General features: G+C 40.6%; 1 protein-coding gene across 2 annotated transcripts in view; it reads right to left on the bottom strand.

Annotated features, from left to right (window-relative positions):
• The window catches only part of RIGI (RNA sensor RIG-I), a 78,104-nt gene that overhangs the window by 9,403 nt on the left and 45,921 nt on the right, over positions 1 to 22,780 (bottom strand). For both annotated transcript variants that reach the window (XM_054502885.2, XM_063650244.1), the window contains 7 exons: positions 20,598 to 20,702; positions 16,740 to 16,897; positions 15,627 to 15,762; positions 12,369 to 12,517; positions 8,349 to 8,439; positions 3,097 to 3,267; positions 1,625 to 1,776 (listed from right to left, as the gene is read on the bottom strand). In XM_054502885.2, the coding sequence (XP_054358860.1) occupies positions 1,625 to 1,776; positions 3,097 to 3,267; positions 8,349 to 8,439; positions 12,369 to 12,517; positions 15,627 to 15,762; positions 16,740 to 16,897; positions 20,598 to 20,702 (962 nt within the window). The remainder of the gene's footprint in view (positions 1 to 1,624; positions 1,777 to 3,096; positions 3,268 to 8,348; positions 8,440 to 12,368; positions 12,518 to 15,626; positions 15,763 to 16,739; positions 16,898 to 20,597; positions 20,703 to 22,780) is intronic.

Here is a 22,780-nt window from a genome sequence, read left to right as displayed (position 1 = left end):
GCATGAGCCACCGCGCCCGGCCTTTACTAAGCCTTTGAAAGCAAATCCTTCCCCTTTGAGCAAGGCAGCTGGGCCTGGTCATGTATGATAGGACAGGGATACCAACACAACTCAGGCTTCCCAGCTGCCAGTAACTCCCAGCTACACTGGTTATAGGGCTTCTTGTTCCCTACCATCTCTGCCTATCTATCTGTAAGTGTTACAAGAACCCCAAATGCTATTACATAGCCTGATTCAACAGATACTTAACTCATTTCCTCCTCACCCCACTCCTTATCCTGGTGTGCTGGCTACAAAAGAATGCCTACATCTGGTCTAGCCTCTCTCTTCCTCAACAGACTTTTACTCTGTTGCTTCCGTCACATGAGTCTAAGTAGTTGTCACCTAGGAGAAGAGATAAAAATTATGCTATGGCTATTAAAACTCGTGATTTTAAAACCTGTATTGGCAATATATTTTACAAAATGGAAAGGTGGCTCAGTGAAAAGAGAATCCCATCCCCAGTAAAATTAAGGGAGGAACTAAATAATTTCCCTGCAATTCTTCTCACTGAAAATGTGGAAGAGGTGATTCTAGATAATTTAATCTCCCAGCTTTAGGAAGAAAAATGTTTTTTAGATTAGTAAACTGACAAAGTTGTGATTTGTGTCCTAAAATAAGTGTTAATCTGCTTTAGATAATTGATTGTCAATACTTTTTGGAGCACAGAGATTATGACTTTTTAAAATTATGGACACTATGGAGTTGGTCTGTTAAACTGTAAGGTTCATCTTCATGAAGTTAAACTATGTCTCACACTTCTGTCCAGTAACAGTTCTCATTTCTTGGGCACATATTTTATGCCAGGCACTAAGAGATGCAATGCATACATCTCATTTATCCCCATGACCACCCTGGGAGTTAAATACTATTATTTTCCCCACTTTCTACATGAGGAGATTGATTATTTAAAAGACAGAGCAACTGCCTGAGGTCACACATCTTGCAAGTGATAGAACTGGGATTTGAACCATGGATTCTAGTGTTAAAGCTCTCCCCTAGCCCTGCAGTGATCATGCTTCCAGAGATTCTGAGATGAAAGTCTCTGCAATGGGTCTGGAGAAAGTGTAGGTATGTGTTTCTTGACTTTCTCCAATCTGATTTCATGTTTCTGTGTTACGGAAATTACGATGAAATGAAGCTCATTACACTAAGAGGTTGATCTGAATAGGCATCCCATTCCAAGGTGTATATGATTGTCCACAGCTATAAAAAGACATTCCAATACCTGCACAGTGACCTAGGAGCTTTTCTCTGAGGACTCTTTGGAGAGAGATTTAAGGAAGAGACTAAGAAGAGCTGTTTTTTTCCAATATTAGGATATAGTCCTCGAGATGAACTGTCAACTAGAGAAATCCTAGCTCAATTTGCCTTTTAAATCTGAAAACATAACTTCAGTTATTCGCACTATTAAATATAATTTAACCTCATTGACACTTAAAAACAGAATGAATTTAATATTCACTAAGTATAAACTTTTTGTTGTAATATAACACTCTAAGCAATATGATAAAAGGTACCAACCATCCTCACATTCCCTGATAGTTATTTATGGTCAGATGCTGAAAGAATAACAGAGACTTACCTTTTCCCTAAATACTGCTTCGTCCCATGTCTGAAGGCGTAAAATAGAGTCATTCATCATTTTTTCTTTGTACATGTTTATTTGTTCTTTTTCAATTACACCAGCATTACTAGTCAGAAGGAAGCACTTGCTACCTCTTGCTCTTCCTCTGCCTATCAGAAAATAAATATTTTAGTTGGTGTTATTGACTTAAAGCTCTGATATAATCTGCAAATAGGTAAACAAATAGAGGTACTCCTAAAATTCAACTTTGGTTCACTGAATCCCACTTCTCAGGAAAGTTGAGCTGTTAAAGAGTGAACTCATGAGGCAGGATTGCTTGAACCTAGGAGTTTGAAGCTGCAGTGAGCTAGGATTACACCACTGCACTCTAGCCTGGGTGACAGAGCAAGACCTATCTCAAAAAAAAAAAAAAAAAAAAAAAAAAAAAAGAGTAGACTCAAATGCAGGTGTGCACCTGCATGTTAAATATCTGGAAAAACTAGGAGCCCACCTTAGGCTGGCTTTCTCAGGGTCTCAACAATGCAGGGTGATGAGACAGCCATATTGTCAGAAACACTGCTTTAAAGATACCTACATGATCCCCTAGTATGACACTGTGATGGCTCTAAGATGAGCAATAAACAGGCCCTCCTTCAAGAACCTTCTAGACAATGAGGAAATAAGATCTCTTCATAACCAGCAAAACATAGGTGGAAAATTTTAAGTGCTATTACAAAGATAGATATAAAGGGTTATAGGCTTTATATATTCAAAAAAATTTTTGCCAGCTGGGAGGATTAGGGTCAGGTGATATGGAGGCAGGGGAAGAGGTAAAATGAAGAGTAGCAGTACCTGAGCAGTTCCTTCAACAAGCAATAAGTGAGGAAGTCAGGTTGGCGGAAGTGGATAATGAACAAAAGGGAAGAATGGGAAATAAAGTTGGAATGAAATAGGTGCTGGATTTTGGAAACTCTTTAGCATCAAGTAAATTAGGAAACCACTGGTGTTTCAATACAAGGAAGTGACATGATCAGAGCTGTTTTTCAGGAAAAGTAATATGATAGCTGTACTTATGGAATTTCAAGAAGAAAAGGAAAAAGGAGGGAAGACTAGTTAGGAGACTAGTCTAGTCCAGATGGGGCAGAAGAACTCTGGAGTATCCCTTCTTGAATACAGGGGGCCCTTCAGCCCACCAGCACCACCATGAAAGGTTTACATGTTGACTGGCAAAGCTTCAATCCAAGTTGGAATTATTCTTCCATAAATATATCATCAGGCAAGTGAGCAGCATCATTGTAAGAATCAAAGTAGAGTTTATGTTAGTGAACAAAACTGTAGCCACCTTGAGGGCCAATGATACCAAAGTGCACTGTGCCATTGGTCACATACTCAACCATGGCTCAGTAAAGAAAAAGGCCAGAATGACACATACAACTTATAAATCAGTCAAAACAGAATCCATGTAGGAATGGCCTCAAAGCTTCTCTTACCTCTGGTTTGGATCATTTTGATGACATTGCCCACATACTCATACAGGATGACAAGATTGCACTGTGCAATGTCAATGCCTTCATCAGCAACTGAGGTGGCAATCAGAATATTGTGATTTCCATTGGCTTTGAATGCATCCAATATACACTTCTGTGCCGGGAGGGTCATTCCTGTGTCAGAGTAAGAGGGCATTATACGACTCACCAAAGAGGGAACTTCCCCCTTGAAAAAACAGCTACTAATTATGGAATGCTTATTACATGCCAAGTAGTGTGATAAGTACTTTATATCCATGATCTCACAACACACCTAGGCAGTGGGGTCTGTTCCTATGCCTGTTTCAGAGAGGACATTTAGGGTGGCATCTAACACTTAGACTCTGCCACAAGACTGAGTTCAAATCCCAGCTCTGGGGGACCTACTAGTTGTATGGCTTTAGCCATATTATCCAAGAAATAGACATTTTTGCAGAAATATCAACAGCTAATTGTAACACCTTTACATGTGTGTAAGAATTTATAGCTGACAAAACATTTTCACATCTTCTCACTCACCAGAGCATCATAAAGCCCTATAGGTCAAAGGGTAAGTGCTCTGATTCCCCTTAACAAATGAGGGTCGTGCCAGGCATGGTGGTTCACGCCTATAGTCATAACACTTTAGGAGGCCAAGGCAGGTGAATCACTTGAGCCTAGGAGTTTGAAATCAGCCTGGTTAACACAGGGAGAACCCATCTCCACAAAAAATTTAAAAATTAGCTGGGCATGGTGGCACACACCTGTACTCCCAGCTACTCAGGAGGCTTAGGTAAGAGAATCACCTGAGCTGGGGAAGTTGAGGCTGCAGTGAGCCATGATGGCACTACTACACTCCAGCCTGGGCAAGAGAATGAGACTCTATCTTAAAAAAAAAAAAAAAAAAAAAGACACAAATGAGGGGCTTGAGGTTCCAGAAGTGAGGTAAACTGACAAGATAGCTATCAGCAGTGTTGGGCCTTGAACTTCAGTTTAAGACCCTAATAGTGTGCACTGTTGGGGTGTCTGCCTCCCCATACACAAACTAAGAATCATTTTCTGCCACACCCACCCACAATACAGTTGTATTATGTTTCTCTATGAAAGAGGCAATGCTATCTGCTCACCAATCCTGTTTCTTTCTCCTGCTGGGCACACACAGCTGAATTCTACTTTGCAATCTAAACTGTCACTAATGGCATGTAGACAGAGGTCATGTGTGTCTCTTCCAAACCAGACCCCTAAAACTTGTCCATGTTCTTGTTATTTCTCATCAATGGACCAGATAAGGTCATAGTGGAGGATTTGGAGACCCCCTGTGATGACAGAGCCATAACAAGGAAGGAGCCTGGGTCCCCACAATAAGTGGAAGAGGATGGAGCAGAGCCCCCACCCCTACCTATCTACACTTGGGAGCATAAGTGAGCAGAGCCCCCACCCCTACCTATCTACACCTGTGAGTGTGAGCTATAACTTTTATTTTGCCCTGCCCCTGAGATCGTGAGGGCTGTCTGTTAGAGCAATTAGATTACCCTGATTTATACACAGCCTGTTCCTGGCTCCAGCTACTGGACTGAAATAAGCATTTGAACTATGTTGGGCCAATCCAATTCTTCCCTCTTGGAATCTGAAATTGGGATTGGAGACAGGTAGTAAATCAGGAAGGTGTGGGGCATCATGAATGGAGAAGCAGAGAGAGCAATCTGTAAAGGGAAAACCGTGAAGCAGATGTGCAGGATTCAGGATTGCAATTGTCCACAAAGCTCGAGTGCACTTCCGGACTGCGGGTTCTATGGTAGACCCAATTATCCCGGTGGCAGCCACACCCCCTTCTGCTTAGACTAGCCTAAGTGGGTTTCTGTTAATCGGGGAAAAGAAAGGATCTTGACTAAGATAACCACATACTGCCTTCTAATATCCTGTGATAGTGGAGGCTAAATTTAAATTGTCTGAATATGGTGTGAAGTTTGGATGTGATAATCACCCAGTTTGTGTGATCATGGCGGACACCCAAAATGGTGGCTCAAACAATATGCGCACTTCAAACTGTGTGGATCCTAAAGACATCTACGTTTATCTATTAGTAGAATCACCTGATCTCCACTCACTGCTCACAGGGCGGACCCACCTCAGGCAGGTAGAGGATGGTAATACGTATTACTTTCTATTACCCAGCTGGCAGTGGACTCAGAGTTTGTGGAAAAAGATCCCTTGTGGTTTTTGAATTATTTACCATTCAAAGTCATGAAAATTCAAATGCAGGTAGCTTTATTTTCAGAAAGTTGCTTAAAAATCAATCTCTAAACATTATTTTGATTTTACTTTTGAGCTTTCTTTATCCAGAATACTTTTTTTAAAGATACATACTTTCTGTTATTTTTGAATCCATGTATTCTCAGTAAAACCAAAACCAAACAAATGATGCACATTGTGGACCATTACATAAAAGTTCTGGATGTGAATAATAACTAACATTTAACATATATTGAGCACTCACCACATGCCAGGCATTGTTCTAAACCAGAAGTTGGCAAACTTTTTCCATAAAGGGCTAGATGTATAGTAAATACTTTAGGCTTTGTGGGTCATGCTGTCTCAACTACTCAACACTGTCATTATAGTGTGAAAGCAGCCACAGACAATACATACATGAATGGTCATAACTGTGTTCCCCCCAATAATTATTTTATAGACAATGAAATTTGAATTGCACAAACCTTTCACATGTCATAAAATATTCTTTTGATTTTTTTTCAAACAAAAATCATTCTCAGCTCAAGAGTCATTCATAAGCAGGCAGTGAGCCAGATTTTGCTACTGACATTAACCCTCTCAGCTAGGTAATATTATTATTTTTCCATTTGACAGATGAAGAAAGTAAGTCATGAAGAGGTTAGGTAACCTGCTTCTTCACAAAACAGGAAATTAAGAAATGGAAATTTGGAAATATACAAATTTAGCAAACTGAACTTTTGCTTGTTTACATGCAGCTTTTTGTAAAAAAAAAAAAAAAAAAAAGGTGTTCACAATTCTTCTAGCTTAACTGTGCAAGGAAGAGGATCAGACCAGAAACAAATTCAGCTAAAATTGTCTTAATTACCTGGTAAATCAAGTTTAACCCATTCGATAAAGGCTATAGAGTTCACACTGATAAACTGAGTGAAGAATACTTCAGTGGTCTCTACCTCAGAGTTAACAGAATTTATAGAAGCTCCAATTGGCTAGGCATGGCTAGGCATGGAGTTTCACACCTGTAATCCCAGCATTTTGGGAGGCCAAAGTGGCAGATTACTTGAGGCCAGGAGTTCAAGACCAGCCTGGCCGACATGGCGAAATCCTGTCCCTACTAAAAATACAAAAATTAGCTGGGCATGGTGGTGTGCACCTGTAATCCCAGCTACTTGGGAGGCTGAGGCATGAGAATCACTTGAAACTGGAAGGTTGCAGTGAGCTGAGTTTGTGCCACTGCTGCACTCTAGCCTGGAAAACAGAGCAAGACTCTGTCTCAAAAATAAAATAAAATAAAATGAAATAAATAAAAGTTCCAATTTTTTCCTAATATATTTCCAGCCCAAATCTTGAGATATATTTTGCTAAGAGCAAAACAATTTCTTTTCACCATCATCATCTACTAAACAATGAGCATCTCTGGAACAGACATCATATGTGACTAATTTCTTAATTTATTCATCTATTCAGTCAAACATTTATTCAGCAATTACGGCTTGTCAGATAAAAATTATGATTAAAAGGTCCATTTTTATCCACAAGGAGCTCATATTTTGTGGAAGAAAAATATAAATAGGAAGCTATAATTGAGTGTGATGAGCACAGAAAGGATGCTATGGGAATGTGGAAGAAGGAGATCTCTACCAATTTTTGAAGGTTGGGGAAGGCTACATGGCAGAAGCACAATGCCTGGCACAGCATAAGTTATAAATAAATGTTGTTGAATGAATGGATGAATAAATGAACAAACCAATAAGAAAATATTTCCTAAGTGTCTATTTGTGGAGTAACAACAAAGTTTGAAAATCAAGTGGGACTCATGTTGAAGTCAGATTGCAGAGAACTTTGAATCCCAACCACAAGAATATGGTGTTAGACTTCATTTGGTGAGCCACTCTTTAAGATCTGAATCTACTTTTCATATTTATGAAGTTTAAAAATTACATGAAGGGAAAGTGCGAGGGTGATAACTGGGGACCGACAGGGTGGGTATGGGAGGTGCTTATTATACACAACACTAAATAGGAAGACTTGTCAGCACCAATCACTGAGGGGTGGGGGGCACAGCTGTGAGGTGGTCAGGATGAGGGCGGGCCACCTAGGATCCTCCCAGATAATAACACAGGCAGCCTTTTATCCTTTGACCACTCTAGCTGGATTTCAGAATTGTCTGCTTGGACTTTTTAACATTGTAAAATACATAATACACACAAAGGCTATGCATATCTACTGCTTAAAGAATAACAATAAAACAGAAACAGAACATTTCTATTTCTAGATAATCTTAATCTATTGGTTGAAAATTTGAGCAGGATAATAATGCGCTCAAGCATGACTTAAAAAACAACCCTGGCTTTGTCTGCAGGACATATGAGAGGAGGCAATGTCTACAAGGAAAGAGACTGGAGTGGTTTTTGGCATTTGAGCATTGTGATGGCTTTTTGATGCATTAACTTGGCTAGGCCAAACAACAGTTCCCAGTAATTCATCTAGGTACTGCTCTGAAGAGATTTTACCGAAGTGATTCAAGTCCCTAATTCAGTTGACTTAAATCAAAAGAGAGTTCATTCCAGGTGAGCCTGGCCTAATCAGGTGAGCTTTTAAAAGACGGCTTAGGCCTTCTTCGAGGTCAGAGACTCCAAACAGCTCATGCCTGTGGGGTTCCAGTCTGTTCCTGATAGTCCCTTCCTGACTACCTGCCCTACAGACTTCAGACTTGCTTTGCCAGCCCAATTGTGTAAAATAATTCCTTGCAAGAAATCTCTGTATATGTGCATATGTGGACACATATACAACACACACCTCTCATATATATGTATAATCCCCCACTGCTTTTGCTTCTCTGGTTAAACCTTGACTGATACAAGCATTAAAACAGAATTTGAAATATATATTAAAACAGAATTTGAAATATACATATATACACACACACACACATATACATACACATACACACACATATTCTTAAATGCATAATCCACTAAATCTAATTCACTATATATAAATACCTGTGTTCTGATTTGTTTTGCCACGTCCAGTCAATATGCCAGGTTTTAGAAAACTGAGTTTAGGATTTCCTTCAATCCAATTTTTTAAAGCCTAAAATGAAAAGCAATTATCAATTGGACACTCCTTATAAATCATTTGTATTAATTCAATATTGAAATACATGCAAAAAGAAAAAAATTTAAAGTTAGTACACGTACAGTTTTCAGACTGACAAACCTGAGAAAAAAAGCATTTTGGAACTGAACTCTATGTAATAATTAACTAAAATGGCATAGATCTCTGTGACCTGATACGGTTCAATCGCTAAGACTTTTTTTTTTTTTTTTTTTTTTTTGATATGGAGTCTTGGTCTACCGCCTAGGCTGGAGTGCAGTGGCACGATCTTGGCTCACTGCAACCTCTGCCTCCCAGGTTCAAGCAATTCTTTGCCTCAGCCTCCCGAGTAGCTAGGATTACAGGCGTCAGCAACCATGCATGGCTAATTTTTGTATTTTTAGTAGAGACAGGGTTTCATCATGTTGGCCAGGCTGGTCTTGAATTCCTGACCTCGTGATCCACCCACCTCATCCTCCCAAAGTGCTGGGATTACAGGCATGAGCCACTGCACCTGGCCATCTCTAAGACATTTTTAAGAGAAAAAACAGAAGTTCAAAATAGTGGGTATGTAGAATAAGTGAGTTTAGCATGATTGCAGGACATGAGATCAATATACATAATTCAACTGTATTTCTACATACTAGCAACAAACTATTGGAATTTCAAAAGTTTTTAAGTACTGGACACAGTGGCTCACACTTATAATCCCAGCATTTTGGGAGGCCGAGGCAGGAGAGTCACTTGAGCCCAGGAGTTCAAGACCAACCTCGGCAACATGGCAAAAGCCTGTCTCTACTAAAAATACAAAAATTAGCTGGGCATGGTGGCACACGCCTGTAGTCTCAGCTACTCAGGAAGCTGAGGCAAGAGAATTGCTTGAACCCGGGAGGCGCAGGTTGCAGTGAGCGGAGGTTGTGCCACTGCACTCCGGCCTGGGTGACAGAACGAGACTCCATCTCAAAATTAAATAAATAAATAAAAATAAAAATTAGCTGGGTGTGGTGGTGTACACCTGCAGTCCCAGCTACTGGGGAGGCTGAGATGGGAGAATCACCTAAGCTAGGGAAGTTGAGGCTGCAGTGAGCCGTGATCACACTAGTGTACTCCAACCTGGGCAATAAGAGTGAGATCCTGTCTCAAAAAAAAAAAAAAAAAAAAAAAGTTTTCAAAGTACCATTTATAATAGCATCAAAAAATTTATACCTAGGTATAAGTCTAACAAAATACGTGCAGAATCTGCTGAAAATGACAAAACACTGCTAAAAGAAACCAAAGAACATCTGGTTAGTCCACCTTTAAGGTAGCCCTCAATGATCTCCACCTTCTGTATTCAGATCCTCATGTAATCCCCTCCCCTGAGTGTGAAGGGGACTTACTGACTTGCTTCTAATGAATAAAATACAACAGATGCAATGTGGCATCATTTCCAAGATGAAGTTATGACTGTGGCTTCCAAATTAGACACCCTCTATCTCAATCTCTGGGATCACTCTCTCTAAGGGGAAGCCATCCACTGCTCTGTGAGGTGGACCTGTGGAGAGGCCCACATGAGTGAACTCAGAGGCTCTTCAGCCAACAGCCATATGAGAGGAGTTTGGAAGTTAACCTTCCCCAGTCAAGCCATGGCCAACACCTTCACTGCAGCCTCATGAGAGATCTTCAGCTGGAAACACCCAGTTAAACTGTTTCCAGATTCATGGCTCACAGATATTGTAAGATAATAGATGTTTGTTGTTTCCAGACACTCAGTTTTAGGGTAATTGTTCCTCAGCATTATATAACTAATATGGAAGCCATATATAAATAAAGAGATACACTATGGTCATGGATTAGAACACTCAATATTGTCAAGATGTCATTTCTCCCCAATTTTATCTTTATGTATTTTTTTTAAATATTTTATTTTTTCAAGACCAAGTCTCACTCTGTCACCCAGGCTGGGGTGCAGTGGTGCAATCTCAGCTCACCGCAGCCTTCGCCTCCCAGGTTCAAGTGATTCTCTTGCCTCAGTCTCCCAAGCATCTGTGATTACAGGTGCAAGCCACCACGCTAGGCTAATTTTTGTATTTTTAGTAGAGACAGGGTTTCACCATGTTGGCCAGGCTGATGTCAAACTCCTGAGTTCAAGTGATCCGCCCTCCTCAGCCTCCCAAAGTGCTGGGATTACAGGTATGAGCCACCATGCCCAGCCTCAATTTTGTGTTCAGATTCAATAAAATCCCAGCAGACTTTTTCATAGATGTGGACAAGCTGCCTCTAAAATGTATATAGAAAGGCAAAGGAACATAGCTAAAAAAAACCTTTAAAGAAAAAATTGGAGGACTCACATCACCCCATTTCAAGACTTACTATCAAGCTACAGTAATCAAGACAGCATGGAATGGGTGAAGAGGTATATGTATGGATCAATAAACAAAATAGAGAATCCAGAAACAGATCCATGCAAACATAGTCAACTGATGTTTTCAGAAGTTACAAAGGCAATTCAATAGAGAAAGGATAGTCTTGTCAACATAGAGAACTGGAACAACTGAATGTCCATACACAAAAAGAAAAAAAAGCATCTCAACCAATACCTCACGCCTTATACAAAATTAATTTAAAATTGACTGTAGACCTAAATGTAAAATGTAAAGCTGTAACACTTCTAGATGATAACATAGTGAAAATCTTTGTGACCTTAGGTAAGCAAAGGATTTTTAGAGATAATACCACCACAGGCAAAAACCCATAAAAGAAAAAACTGATATACTGAACTTTGTCAAAACTTAAAACTTTCAATCTGCAAAAGATACCGTCAAGAGAATAAGCAGACAAGCCACAGACCAGAAGAAAATATTTGCAAATCACATTTCTGACAGAGGACTTTTTTGTCAGACTATAAAAAGAATTCTCAAAAACTCAATCAGATGATAAACCAATCTTTTCAAAAGATTGGTTTTCAAAGATCTGAACAGACACCTCACCAAGGCAGTTACAGATTGCTAATAAGCAGAAGAAAGATGTTCAGCCATATTACTCGTTAGTGAAATGAAAATTAAAACTCTATTGAGGTATCATTACCTACCCACAAAATGACTAAAATTTAAAAAGTAAAAAAAGGAAGAAATGCTTGCTCTACAAGTATCAATACTTATAATTAGAGTGATTAACATAGTGACAGCATGAAGCCAGATTCCAAAACTTTGAGAGGCCAAGGCAGGAGGATTTTGTGAGGCCAGGAATTCAAGACCAGTCTAGGCAACATAGCAAGACCCCATCTCTACAAAAATAAATAAATAAATTAGCTGGGCATGGTGGCAGATGACTGTAGTCCCAGGCATGGTGGGAGAGGGGGCTGAGGTGGGAGACTCACTTGAGTTTGAGAGGTTGAGGGTGCAGAGAGCCCTGACTGCGCCACTGCATTCCAGCCTAGGTGACAGAGTGAGACCCTGTCTGTAAGTGGGAAAAAAAAAAACCAACAAAAAACACAGTGAGGCATTAGAGTATTAGTGTAAGGATAAACATATAATCAGAACAGAATAGAGAAACCCAAAACAGACTCACATATACACATATATGGTTTCTTGACCATAGAGAGAAAATGGCTTTTTTTTCTTTTAGACACAGTTTCTACCTCTGTTGCTCAGGCTGGAGTGCAGGAGTACGCTCTCATGATCACTGCAGCCTCAAGCAATCCTCTAGCCTTAGCCTCCCAAGTAAGTGGAACTGCCGGTGCACACCACCGGCTAATTTTTCTTTTTTAAGAGATGAGGTCTCACTATGTTGCCCAGGCAGGTCTTGAACTCTTGGCCCCACGCAATTCTCCTGCCTCGACTTCCCAAATTTCTGGGATTACAGGCGTGAGACACCATACCCAGCCCAATCTTTTCAATGAATAGTGCTGGGTCCATTTGTTATTTACAAGGAGAGAAAAAGCTTACATCCACAAGTGCTCTGGTTTTCACAAAGAGAATTGTTATTGTCTCTGGGTTTAAGTGGTACTCTTCTTGTAAGATGAAGCAGAGGTCTTCAAGTTTAGGATTCTCATTGCTGGGATCCCTGGAAACACTTTCTAGTTCCTGCAGCTTTTCTGCAAATGGGAAACATTTTATAAATGGCTTATAAATTCTAAAAATTTAGAACACACTGTGACCTTTAGCTATCGTTCAAACAGCTAATCTCTAAATCTTTGACCAGAATTTTATGAGTAATAAGTACTGTTTTAAATTGGTACAACCTTTTAAGAGGTAATTTGGCAATATATATCAAAACATAATACACACACACATCTTTTGATCCAATAATTCTACATCTAAGAATTTGAGACACAGTTATATTTAGAAAATTATGGAGGAGGTCTCCAAAGATTTCACTGTACCACTGTTTAGGGTATAAAAGAAAAACAGAAAACCTAAGTGCCCAACAATAAGGAAACAGTTCAAAAGATCATGGGCTATGCATCTGATGTTAATACAATGTGGCTGTGAAAATTAATAAGGGAGCTATGTACATGATATATACGATAACAAAAATATTTTAAGGTTAAAAAAATCAAGGTAAGGACAGTATGTTCAGTATGATCCCATCTTTAAAAATATAGTCAGGCCGGGTGCGGTGGCTCACACCTGTAATCCCAGCACTTTGAGAGGCTGAGATGGGTGGACCACCTGAGGTCAGGGTTCAAGACCAGACTGGTCAACATGGTGAAACCCCATCTCTACTTAAAATACAAAAATTAGCCAGGCATGGTGATGGGCGCCTATAATCCCAGCTCCTCAGGAGGATGAGGCAGGAGAATCACTTGAACCTGGGAAGCAGGGGTTACAATGAGCCAAGATCTCACCACTGCACTCCAGCCTGGGAAAGAGAATGATACTCTGTCTCAAAAAAAAAGGAAAAAGAAAAAAAATACATAGTTCTAAAACGGGTGTGTTACAGCCAGATCATACCAGACTATGGGACTATGGGAGTTAATTGTTGTGGTTTCTGTTTTATTGGGGGTTTTTTTTTGTTTTGTTTTGTTTTGTTTTGTTTTTTCCTGAGATGGAGTCTCCTGTCACTCAGGCTGGAGTGCAGTGGTGCAATCTCGGCTCACTGCAACCTCTGCTTTCTGAGTTCAAGTGATTCTTCTGCCTCAGCCTCCCAAGTAACTGGGATTACAGGTGCATGCCACCACATCTGGCTAACATTTTGTATCTTTAGTAGAGATGGGGTTTCACCATGTTGGCCAGGCTGGTCTTGAACTCCTGACCCCAGGTGGCCCACCCATCTCAGCCTCCCAAAGTGCTGGCACTACAGGTGTGAGCCACCATGCCTGGCCAATTGTGAAATTTTATTACTTTTTACAATTATCTACGCTTTTGAGGTTAGTTAGATCTATTGTATCTATATGATAGAAATACTATAGAATGATGTGCTGCTGCTCATCTCTTTTTAACACTAGTTCAATGACATCATGTTGGTAGCCTGGAATTTCACTACAGTGGAAGCAGTTATACCATGGAAATCAAGAAAACACAAAAAATCAGTGCTTTATTGATTGACTGATTGATTGAGACAAGGACTCACTCTATCACCCAAGCTGGGGTCCAGTGGTGCAATCTCGGCTCACTGCAACCCCTGCCTTCCAGGCTCAGGTGATCCTCCCACCTCAGCCTCCCAAGGAGCTGGGACCACAGGAGCATACCACTATGCTCAGCTAATTTTTGTTGTTTTTTATAGAGATGGGGTTTCGCCATGCTGCCCAGACTGATCTCCAGCTCCTGAGCTCAAGTAATCCACCCACCTCAGCCTCCCAAAGTGCCATGGTGACAAGTGTGAGCCACCATGCCCAGCTTAATTTATGTTGAGAGTTTAGACTTATGAACATGATCAAAAAATAATAATACAGATTAAATTTAGCTATTACATTGAATAGCACAAAATATTGAGAAACATTCTCCCAGTTTTTGGAAAACTATTATACAATTCAACAAAAAATTGCTTGCATCACTGGCAAACGAGTGAAGTTACAACATACACCTTTGTTGTTTCATCTTTATCTTCTAACATTAATGAAACTATACACCAACAACCATATCAGAAAGAACCACACTTCATCATTGCAACCCTTGGTTGGCCATGGATACAAAAAATCTGCAAAAACCACCAAAAGCATTCTATGAGAACCAATTGGCTATGTGGAATTTACAATAAAGAATAGTTTATTTTTATTATTATTTATAAATTGTGATTTGTATACCTCCTCTATATCAATAAAATAATAAGCTTATGTACATATATATGCATACATTTTTTCTCTAGTGGGTTGTTAAATATTTACCAGCACAGTACTGGTTACACATATGTACAGTAAATACTTAGGTATAGGCCAAAAAAAACCCCAAAATTATTAGCAGTAATTACCTTTGGGAAAGAATTGAAAACAGGGAGAAGGAAAACTTTTTTTGTTTGTTTAATATCTATTTTTTAATCATATGCAGGCAGTGAGATTATGTGCCATTTTGGTTTCCTCTTTATGTAAATATATATATAGGCCAGGCACAGTGGCTCATGCCTGTAATTCCAGCATTTTGGGAGGCAGAGGCGGGTGGATCACTTGAGGTCAGGAGTTCGAGACCAATCTGGCCAACATGGCAAAACTCCATCTACTAAAAATACAAAAATTAGCCGGGTGTGGTGGCACACACCTGCAGTCCTGGCTACTCGGGAGGCTGAGACACGAGAATTACCTGAATCCGGGAGGCAGAGGTTGCAGTGAGCCATGATTGAGCCACTGCACTTGACCCTGGGCGACAAAGCAAGACTCCATCTCAAAAAAAAAAAAAAAAAGTATATATAAATTATGGTCTTTTTAATATCGTTAAAACACTTTTTCATATTTTTTAAAGCTTTATAAAATTACTAAAAAAGAACGTTAAACAAAAAGAATGCTACTGTCTGTGAACCATATGGGAAACACCCTTTGCAAATCTTGTTTTTCCTTCTTCTAAATAGGGAATGGTATAAGCAACAGACTCTTCCCATAGGTACTAGATTTCACTGAAGCTAAATAGTCCTACCATCTCCATCTTCCTACATCCAGGACAACTCCCTAAGCATCCCCAAGTTTATACATATTAAATGCAATACATGTTTGTTTTGTCATTCCAGTCACCAAGAATGCTCCTGTGGCTTCCTCCTCTGAAAACACCACTCACCTTCAAATCTCTGAGTAAGATCTTGCTCAATCTCATCGAATCCTGCTGCTCGGACATTGCTGAAGAAGTCTTTCAAGTAATCCAAAGCATCTTTCATTCGTGCATGCTCATTGATAATGAGGGCATCATTATATTTCTGTTGAAAGTAAAAACTGTCTCAATATGCTTCCAGTGTCTAACACATTCACTGTATTTAAGTTCAATTCGTTGTATTTAACGAATTGTTTTAAGAAAACTTTTCAAATCTACTCCAACTTAGCTTTTTAAAGATGAATGGCCTCTAGCAGTTCTGTAACAAAATCTTTGAACCAAATACTGTTAAAAAAAAATCTCAATTAGCAACATTAATTATCATCACTTTGGATTATTGAATTTTACCTTAGAAAAGAAAAACTACATGAAAAACAAATATCAAAATTAAAAAATAAGGAAAGTAAATCAACCTCCACATCAACCTGCCTCATAATTCCAACATTTCACTTAATTTCTATAGACATCTGAAGCCATCACTAAACTGTCAGTGTACCTTCCAAAATGATAGCCCTGACCACATCCATCAAATGTTCAACTAAGCTAACTAAAATTCTACAAATGCATGCTAATTGAATGCATTTTAATATATTTTCAATGGCTGGATAAGCAGAGGTGATAGCTGTCACTATAGTTCCTTAACTTCTTGGTGAGCCAGAGAACCTGGATTTCTGAGCATGGGGTGTCACCAAAGGTGAAGAAATGTGTGCTTCAGGACATGGCAACAGAACTTTCCACTTGCTGAGCTTTCAAGATGCTGTCACTGGACTGGTCTTGTATCTGGAATAATGTTATCTCACCATCACCCAATTTTTTCCAACCATGTTGGTTAATGCTACAGGCATGGCATAGAATCTGAGCCTTTATTTCAGTCCTGTTGCCTGCAGTATGAAATTTCAGAAAGCAAACCGAGATGATGCTGAATGGGACAACTTTTGGAGTTTGCTTCATAAGAACTTTCTGGAAAGGTTCCTAAGTGAGCTCTGGAGGACAGGATGAGAAGTTGATGTTATCTTGGCTTCCACGGTGCCACTCCCAGTAGGTGCTGTGACCAGAATACGACTCTTAAAAAAAGGAACGTACCCGCAAATGTGAAGTGTATAAAAACAGGGCTTTACAAATCCTGCTCTCTTCATCTTTGTCTGGCATCTGGAACACCATGCATGCTTTCTGAACTGTAACAATCCATTGTTCATATTTCTGTGTTCCAAATTCCCTATTTTGAATTTGAGATAAGTTTTCTGTAAAAAAAAAAAAAAAAAAGTTTTTCATTGTCTCATATGGTCAGTCATTTAGGGTTATAAACAGGCCTCGCCCTCTAATTTTCTTTTTCTTTTTTTTTTTTCTTGAGGCAGAGTCTTGCTCTGATGCCCAGGCTGTAGTACAATGGTGCGATCTTGACTCACCACAACCTCCACCTCCCGGATTCAAGCGATTCTCCTGCTTCAGCCTGCTAAGTAGCTGAGACTACAGGCGTGTGCCATCACGCCTGGCTAATTTTTGTATTTTCAGTAGAGACAGGGTTTCACCATGTTGTCAGGCTGGTTTCGAACTCCTGACCTCAGGTGATCCGCCTGCCTCGGTCTCCCAAAGTGCTGGGATTACAGGCGTGAGCCACTGCACCTGGCCTAATTTTCTTTCTTACTCTCTACAAACAGGATATTCCTCCTGAAATAGTCTTAAGTAGTCTAGTTAAAACTATTTAACTGGATTCAGACTGGTGAAAAGGTGGAGGCAGGGTACCTGAGGTGAGAGGAGTAAGAAAATAGAAACTCATGTGACTCCATCACCATCTCTCCATCCTTCTGCTCCTTCCCCCATTCAGATAACACCACTGTGCTGCTGGATAATATGACAACTTCCAAACTGTTCTCCCTACCTCTTGCCTTGTTCCCTCCGTTGAGTTTTAAGCAGTTCATCTGTGTGTTTGTGTGTGTGTGTGTGTGTGTGTGTTTGATTGTTGCTTGAGTACTGTGTACCAAGAATCAAAGTAACCTTACATTCATAATTTCATTTAATTTTCACAACCCATGAGATACATATTACATTTCATATATTGGGAAACTGAAGTTCAGAAAAGCCAAATAATAAGTAATTTACCCGTAGTCACACAGCAAGTACGTGGATAAAGGGCAGGAATTCAAACCCACATGTGTCAGATGCCCAAGCTCTACTGGCTCTATGAGCTGACAACCAAAGCAGCCCAGAAATAAAACAGTAGACATGAAAAACCCAACTTTGCCTTTAAAAATGAAGAAGTAAAAATAACAGGTCTCAAGAGCTTCATCAGAGGAGGATATATAAAAGCAGGAGATTGGCCGGCCGCGGTGGCTCATGCCTGTAATCCCAGCACTTTGGGAGCCCCAGGTGGATGGATCACGAGGTCAAGAGATTGAGATCATCCTGGCCAACAGGGTGAAACCCCGTTTCTACTAAAAATACAAAAATTAGCTGGGGGTGGTGGCGCGCACCTGAAGTCCCAGCTACTTAGGAGACTGAGGCAGGAGAATCGCTTGAACCCAGGAGACGGAGGTTGCAGTGAACTGAGATCATGTCACTGTACTCCAGCCTGGCGACAGAGTGAGACTCTTAAAAAAAAAAAAAAAAAAAAAAAATCAAGGAGGAGATTTAGGACTCAGTACACCGTATGTTCTGCTTTGCTGTGAACTTGGGCCTCCTGTTCTCCAGAGCAGCATTCTCAGGGCCAAGCATAGAATCGGCCCTCAAAAGACACTTATCACAGATGCATCTGTCTGTGTGTGTCTCCTAGGATAAGCCTCAGTTGCTTGGTTCAAAGCTGGAGCATCTGCTGTGGTCCAGGCTCTGTGCAGGGTGCTGGGGATAAGAAGATGAGGAGACTATGGCTGTGTTCTCAAGCAGCTGAGTCTGTGAGTTACTCTGGTATCAGTTCGCCAGGGCCCCTCGTGAAAAGCACAGTACAACAAAAGTCACAAGCAAGAGCTCTATTTCTGGGTTAAATTCTTCCCCTCACTCATTCATTTTCAATAATAGGAACAAAGGAGGCTACCCAAACAAGTAGTATTGACATGCTTCTTTCCAAGCTGCAGCTACAACGAGGCGGCCAGCAGTAAAGAAGATGAGCCAACAGGTACTGATTGAACCTGGGTAGGTGTAAAAATAGCCTAAGCAATTTAGAAATGAGCAGCTAACTGGATTCGGACTGGCAAAAAGGTGGAGGCAGGGTACCTGAGGTGGGAGGGGTAAGAAAATAGAAACTCACATGACTCCATCACCGTCTCTCCATCCTTCTGCTACTTCCCCAATTCAAACCACATCATTGTGCTGCTGGATAATATGACAATGTCCAAACTGGTCTCCCTTCCTCTTGCCTTGTTCCCTCCAACCCATTCTCTACCCAGTGGTTAGAGGGAGTTTGCAAAATTGCAGATGAGAAACCATCCCACCCCACTGCTTAAAAGCCTTTAGTGGGTTCCTGCAGCCAAAATCCTGCCCCAGCTCACAGGCTCCTCCCCATGATCTGGCCTCTGCTTGCTTTTGCTTCTCATTTCTGGCCACTCTCCTTTCAGCATTCTACAGGATTAATGGAAATCCCCATACTCTTTCTAGTCTCCTGGCCTTTGCATATGCTATTCCCTGTGCCTGAAACACACCTTAACACCCCCACCACACCAGCTGCTTTAGTATTAGTATTACTTCTCTAATTTTGGCCTTACCATTAGACTAGAAATGCCCTGAGGTCAGGGGCTGTATCTTAGGGTTCATGCTGTATTCCCATCACCTAGCACATTCCTTAGCACTAAATGAATGAACATATGCATGAACACATTCAGGAAACTGCTAAATCAAAAGGATTCAGGTAGGGAAGTAGTAGAATATAACACTGGAAAGATAAGTACAACCTGGTTATTCAGGCAGAGCTCAGACTGCAGGTTAGAGGCGTGAAGTGTATAACTTCCTGTAGGCAAAGAAAGGGTTTTTAAGCAGGACAGGGACATGATAAAATGTATTCATGAAGACTAACTAGTTCATGGGGGGTTGAATGGAAGAGAGAGCAGAGGTAGGCAAAATCAGCTAGAAGGCTGTTGGAACAATTATAATAGAAATTAAACTGTGAAAGAAAAGGGGAGAGAAAAGCAAAATAAGTGTGAGAGGAGAGACTCCATGAGGTGTCTTACAGACGTCACATTTAACATCTCTAAAACTCAAAACTCAAAACCTTGTACCTGCCAAGGCTGCTTCTAGTCCTGGTACCAGGACCACCCACTGGCATTCATACAGGTGCCTAAGCCAGATGCCTGGGGGGAAATCAGCCCCTCCCGCCCCTTTCTCATCCCCACCCAAATCCGTTTAGCCATTCAATCATAACACTCACAGTTGGAAGCATCTCACATGTGTCTCCTTCCTTCTCCAATCCATCTCTACTGCCTCTCTTTGGTCCTTCTCATTCACTGGTATCTTTATTACGTCACTAATCAGTTTTAAATCTTCACTTTTTTCCCCATTGTTTTTAGGATAAAATTCAAATCCAGGCCCTTCACTGTCCCCTGGCCCATCTCTAGCTAGTCGCACTCCTTTAATGCTGGGAAATGTGCTAGGTGATTGCCCCTAGGTATAAATCTGAGCCAGTAGAGGAATGGTGGTTTCATTCAGGTAAACGGGAAAGGCAGGAGGGAAAGCTGATTTAGAAGGTAGAGAAAGCAATGAACTGACTTAAGTATGGTAATTTTTCAGGTGCGTGTGTCTGGATGAACTTACTTTGGATTTAAAAGGAAAAAAAGAAAAAAGGAAAGAAAGAATAGAGGAGGACATATAAGGCTCCTAAACAACCTATAATCAAGGAAGACACCTCTGGATATGGTCTTGACATTGTCTGAACTAAGGAGAATGCAAAAAGACGATAGTGAACAATAAATGGCTATTCCCAAGTAGAGAAAACACAAAATATGAGATTTATCTCACCGAGGTCTTTGCAGATTCTCTTTGCCAGACTCTCTGTGTCCCTCATCAGCTGAGCTATGATGTATTTAAATGTGTCGCTAATCCGTGATTCCACTTTCCTGAAAACTAGAGACATCAAAAAAAAAAAAAAAGAAAAAAGAGTAAGTATATTTTCAGGAAGGACAGATTGTAGTTCAAAGTAGATATCTCTAAAACCTTTCTCTGCCTTTGATACTTCCTCTGAAAAACCTAAGGTTCCAGGCTCACTGGCAGGTGGTCCAGATGATATAACAAATGCTCAAAATGCAATGGCTCCCTGTTGCTTCTTGTACTGATTCTAACATCTGTCTTTCATGGTGTAGGTCTAACTAGCTTCTTTTTTTTTTTTTTTTTTTTTATTGAGACCAAGTTTCACTCTGTCACCCAGGCTGGAGTACAGTGGTGCGATCTCGGCTCACTGCAACCTCCGTCTCCCAGGTTCAAGTGATTCTTCTGCCTCAGCCTCCCAAGTAGCTGGGACAACAGGCGCACACCACCATGCCCAGCTAATTTTTGTATTTTTAGTAGAGACGGGGCTTCACCATATTGGCCAGGCTGGTCTCGAACTCCTGGGCTGGTGACCCACCCGCCTTGGCCTCCCAAAGTGCTGGGATTATAAGCGTGATCCACCGTTCCCGGCCTAACCAGCTTCTTACTGTGGCTGTCCTGTTACCTCTTCTCTGATGAGGCTGGCATCTCTCATGTCTCTGCAAGTGCCACAATCTAACTCTGTCTCTGTGCTTTGATATTCTCCCTCCCCACACAGCCCCCAGTAGTATTCACACTGATCCTACCATTGATCAATATATTATTTCAGCCTAATTATTAATTGCCTGCAATGTGCCATGCTTTGATTATAGACAGTTGAAAGAACACACTTCATGCTCCATACAGGGCTGTGATCTTAAGGGAGAGAAATATACATGGCTAACTAACCATAGCAGTTCTCTAACAGAAGTACATGTAAAGTGTGGCCGGGTGTGGTGGCTCACACCTGTAATCCTAACACTCGGAGGCCGAGGAGGGTGGATCACTTGAGGTCAGGAATTCAAGACCAGCCTGGCCAACACAGTGAAACCCCGTCTCTACTAAAAACACAAAAAATTAGCCAGGCGTGATGGCACATGCTTGTAATTCCAGCTACTCAGGAGACTGAGGCAGGAGAATCACTTGGACCCAGGAGGTGGAGGTTTGCAGTGAGCCGAGATCACACCACTGCACTCCAGCCTGGGCAACAGCATGAGACTCCGTCTCAAAAAAAAAAAAAAAAAAAAAAAAAAGAAGTAGTTCACACAAAGTATCACAAAACACAGGGAAAGTAACACCTGATTCTTCCAGGGAAGTCAGAATTTAGAATAAATACAGGAAGAAGAAAGAAGAAAGCAAGAGTAGTCATGTATATTCCATCACAACTTGGCAAAGAAAAAGAAAAAAAAAAGCAGTGATGTACAAAGGAAGCACAGACAAAAGGTGGGAGAGAGAAAGCACACGGCATGATTGAGCAGCCCAGAGGAATGCAACATGGTTGGGTTTATGAATGTTTGGAGGTGATGATGCTCAGAGGGCAGGAGGAACCGGATTGTAAAGAAATTCATATGTGACACTGAAAAGTTGGGATCAGGTACATCAAAATCCTTACTTACAAGCAGCCTTCAAAAAGGAACTTATCTACACCACTCCCTATTACATGTCTATTTGTTCCACCTCAGACATACAGTCACATACTACTCAGAGAGCAAGGGTGAAGTCATATATATTTTCTGTATCCCTCTCTTCCTTGCAGGGTTAGTATAATAATAACATCAATAAACAATTGTTAGTCTTATTAAAAAATCATATCTGATCTTTGGAGGAGTGACATCATGAATTCAGATCATTCCATTTCAACTAAAATGATCAAATACATATTCAAACAGTGATGAACACACAGGCACAGAGCATGGGAAAAGGCTGAGTGAACCCAGCTCTTGGCTATCTGATGCCTAAATTCTCTCATCACCTCCTTTGCATTGCTAGTACATTTAGAAGAGGTTTTTGGAACCAAAGAGGAAGAACGTTTGCTCTCTAAGGCCACTTCTGAGGTTCATCCATTGCTTGGGATGAGAGCTCAGTTAGAGAGGCTAAAAAATGTGACTATTACTCAAGTTTGGGGTTAAATATTTTCT

The sequence above is a fragment of the Pongo pygmaeus genome, chromosome 13 (assembly GCF_028885625.2).
Source record: "Pongo pygmaeus isolate AG05252 chromosome 13, NHGRI_mPonPyg2-v2.0_pri, whole genome shotgun sequence".
Classification (NCBI taxonomy): Eukaryota; Metazoa; Chordata; class Mammalia; order Primates; family Hominidae; genus Pongo; species Pongo pygmaeus.
This window is presented reverse-complemented; position numbering and strand designations above follow the sequence as displayed.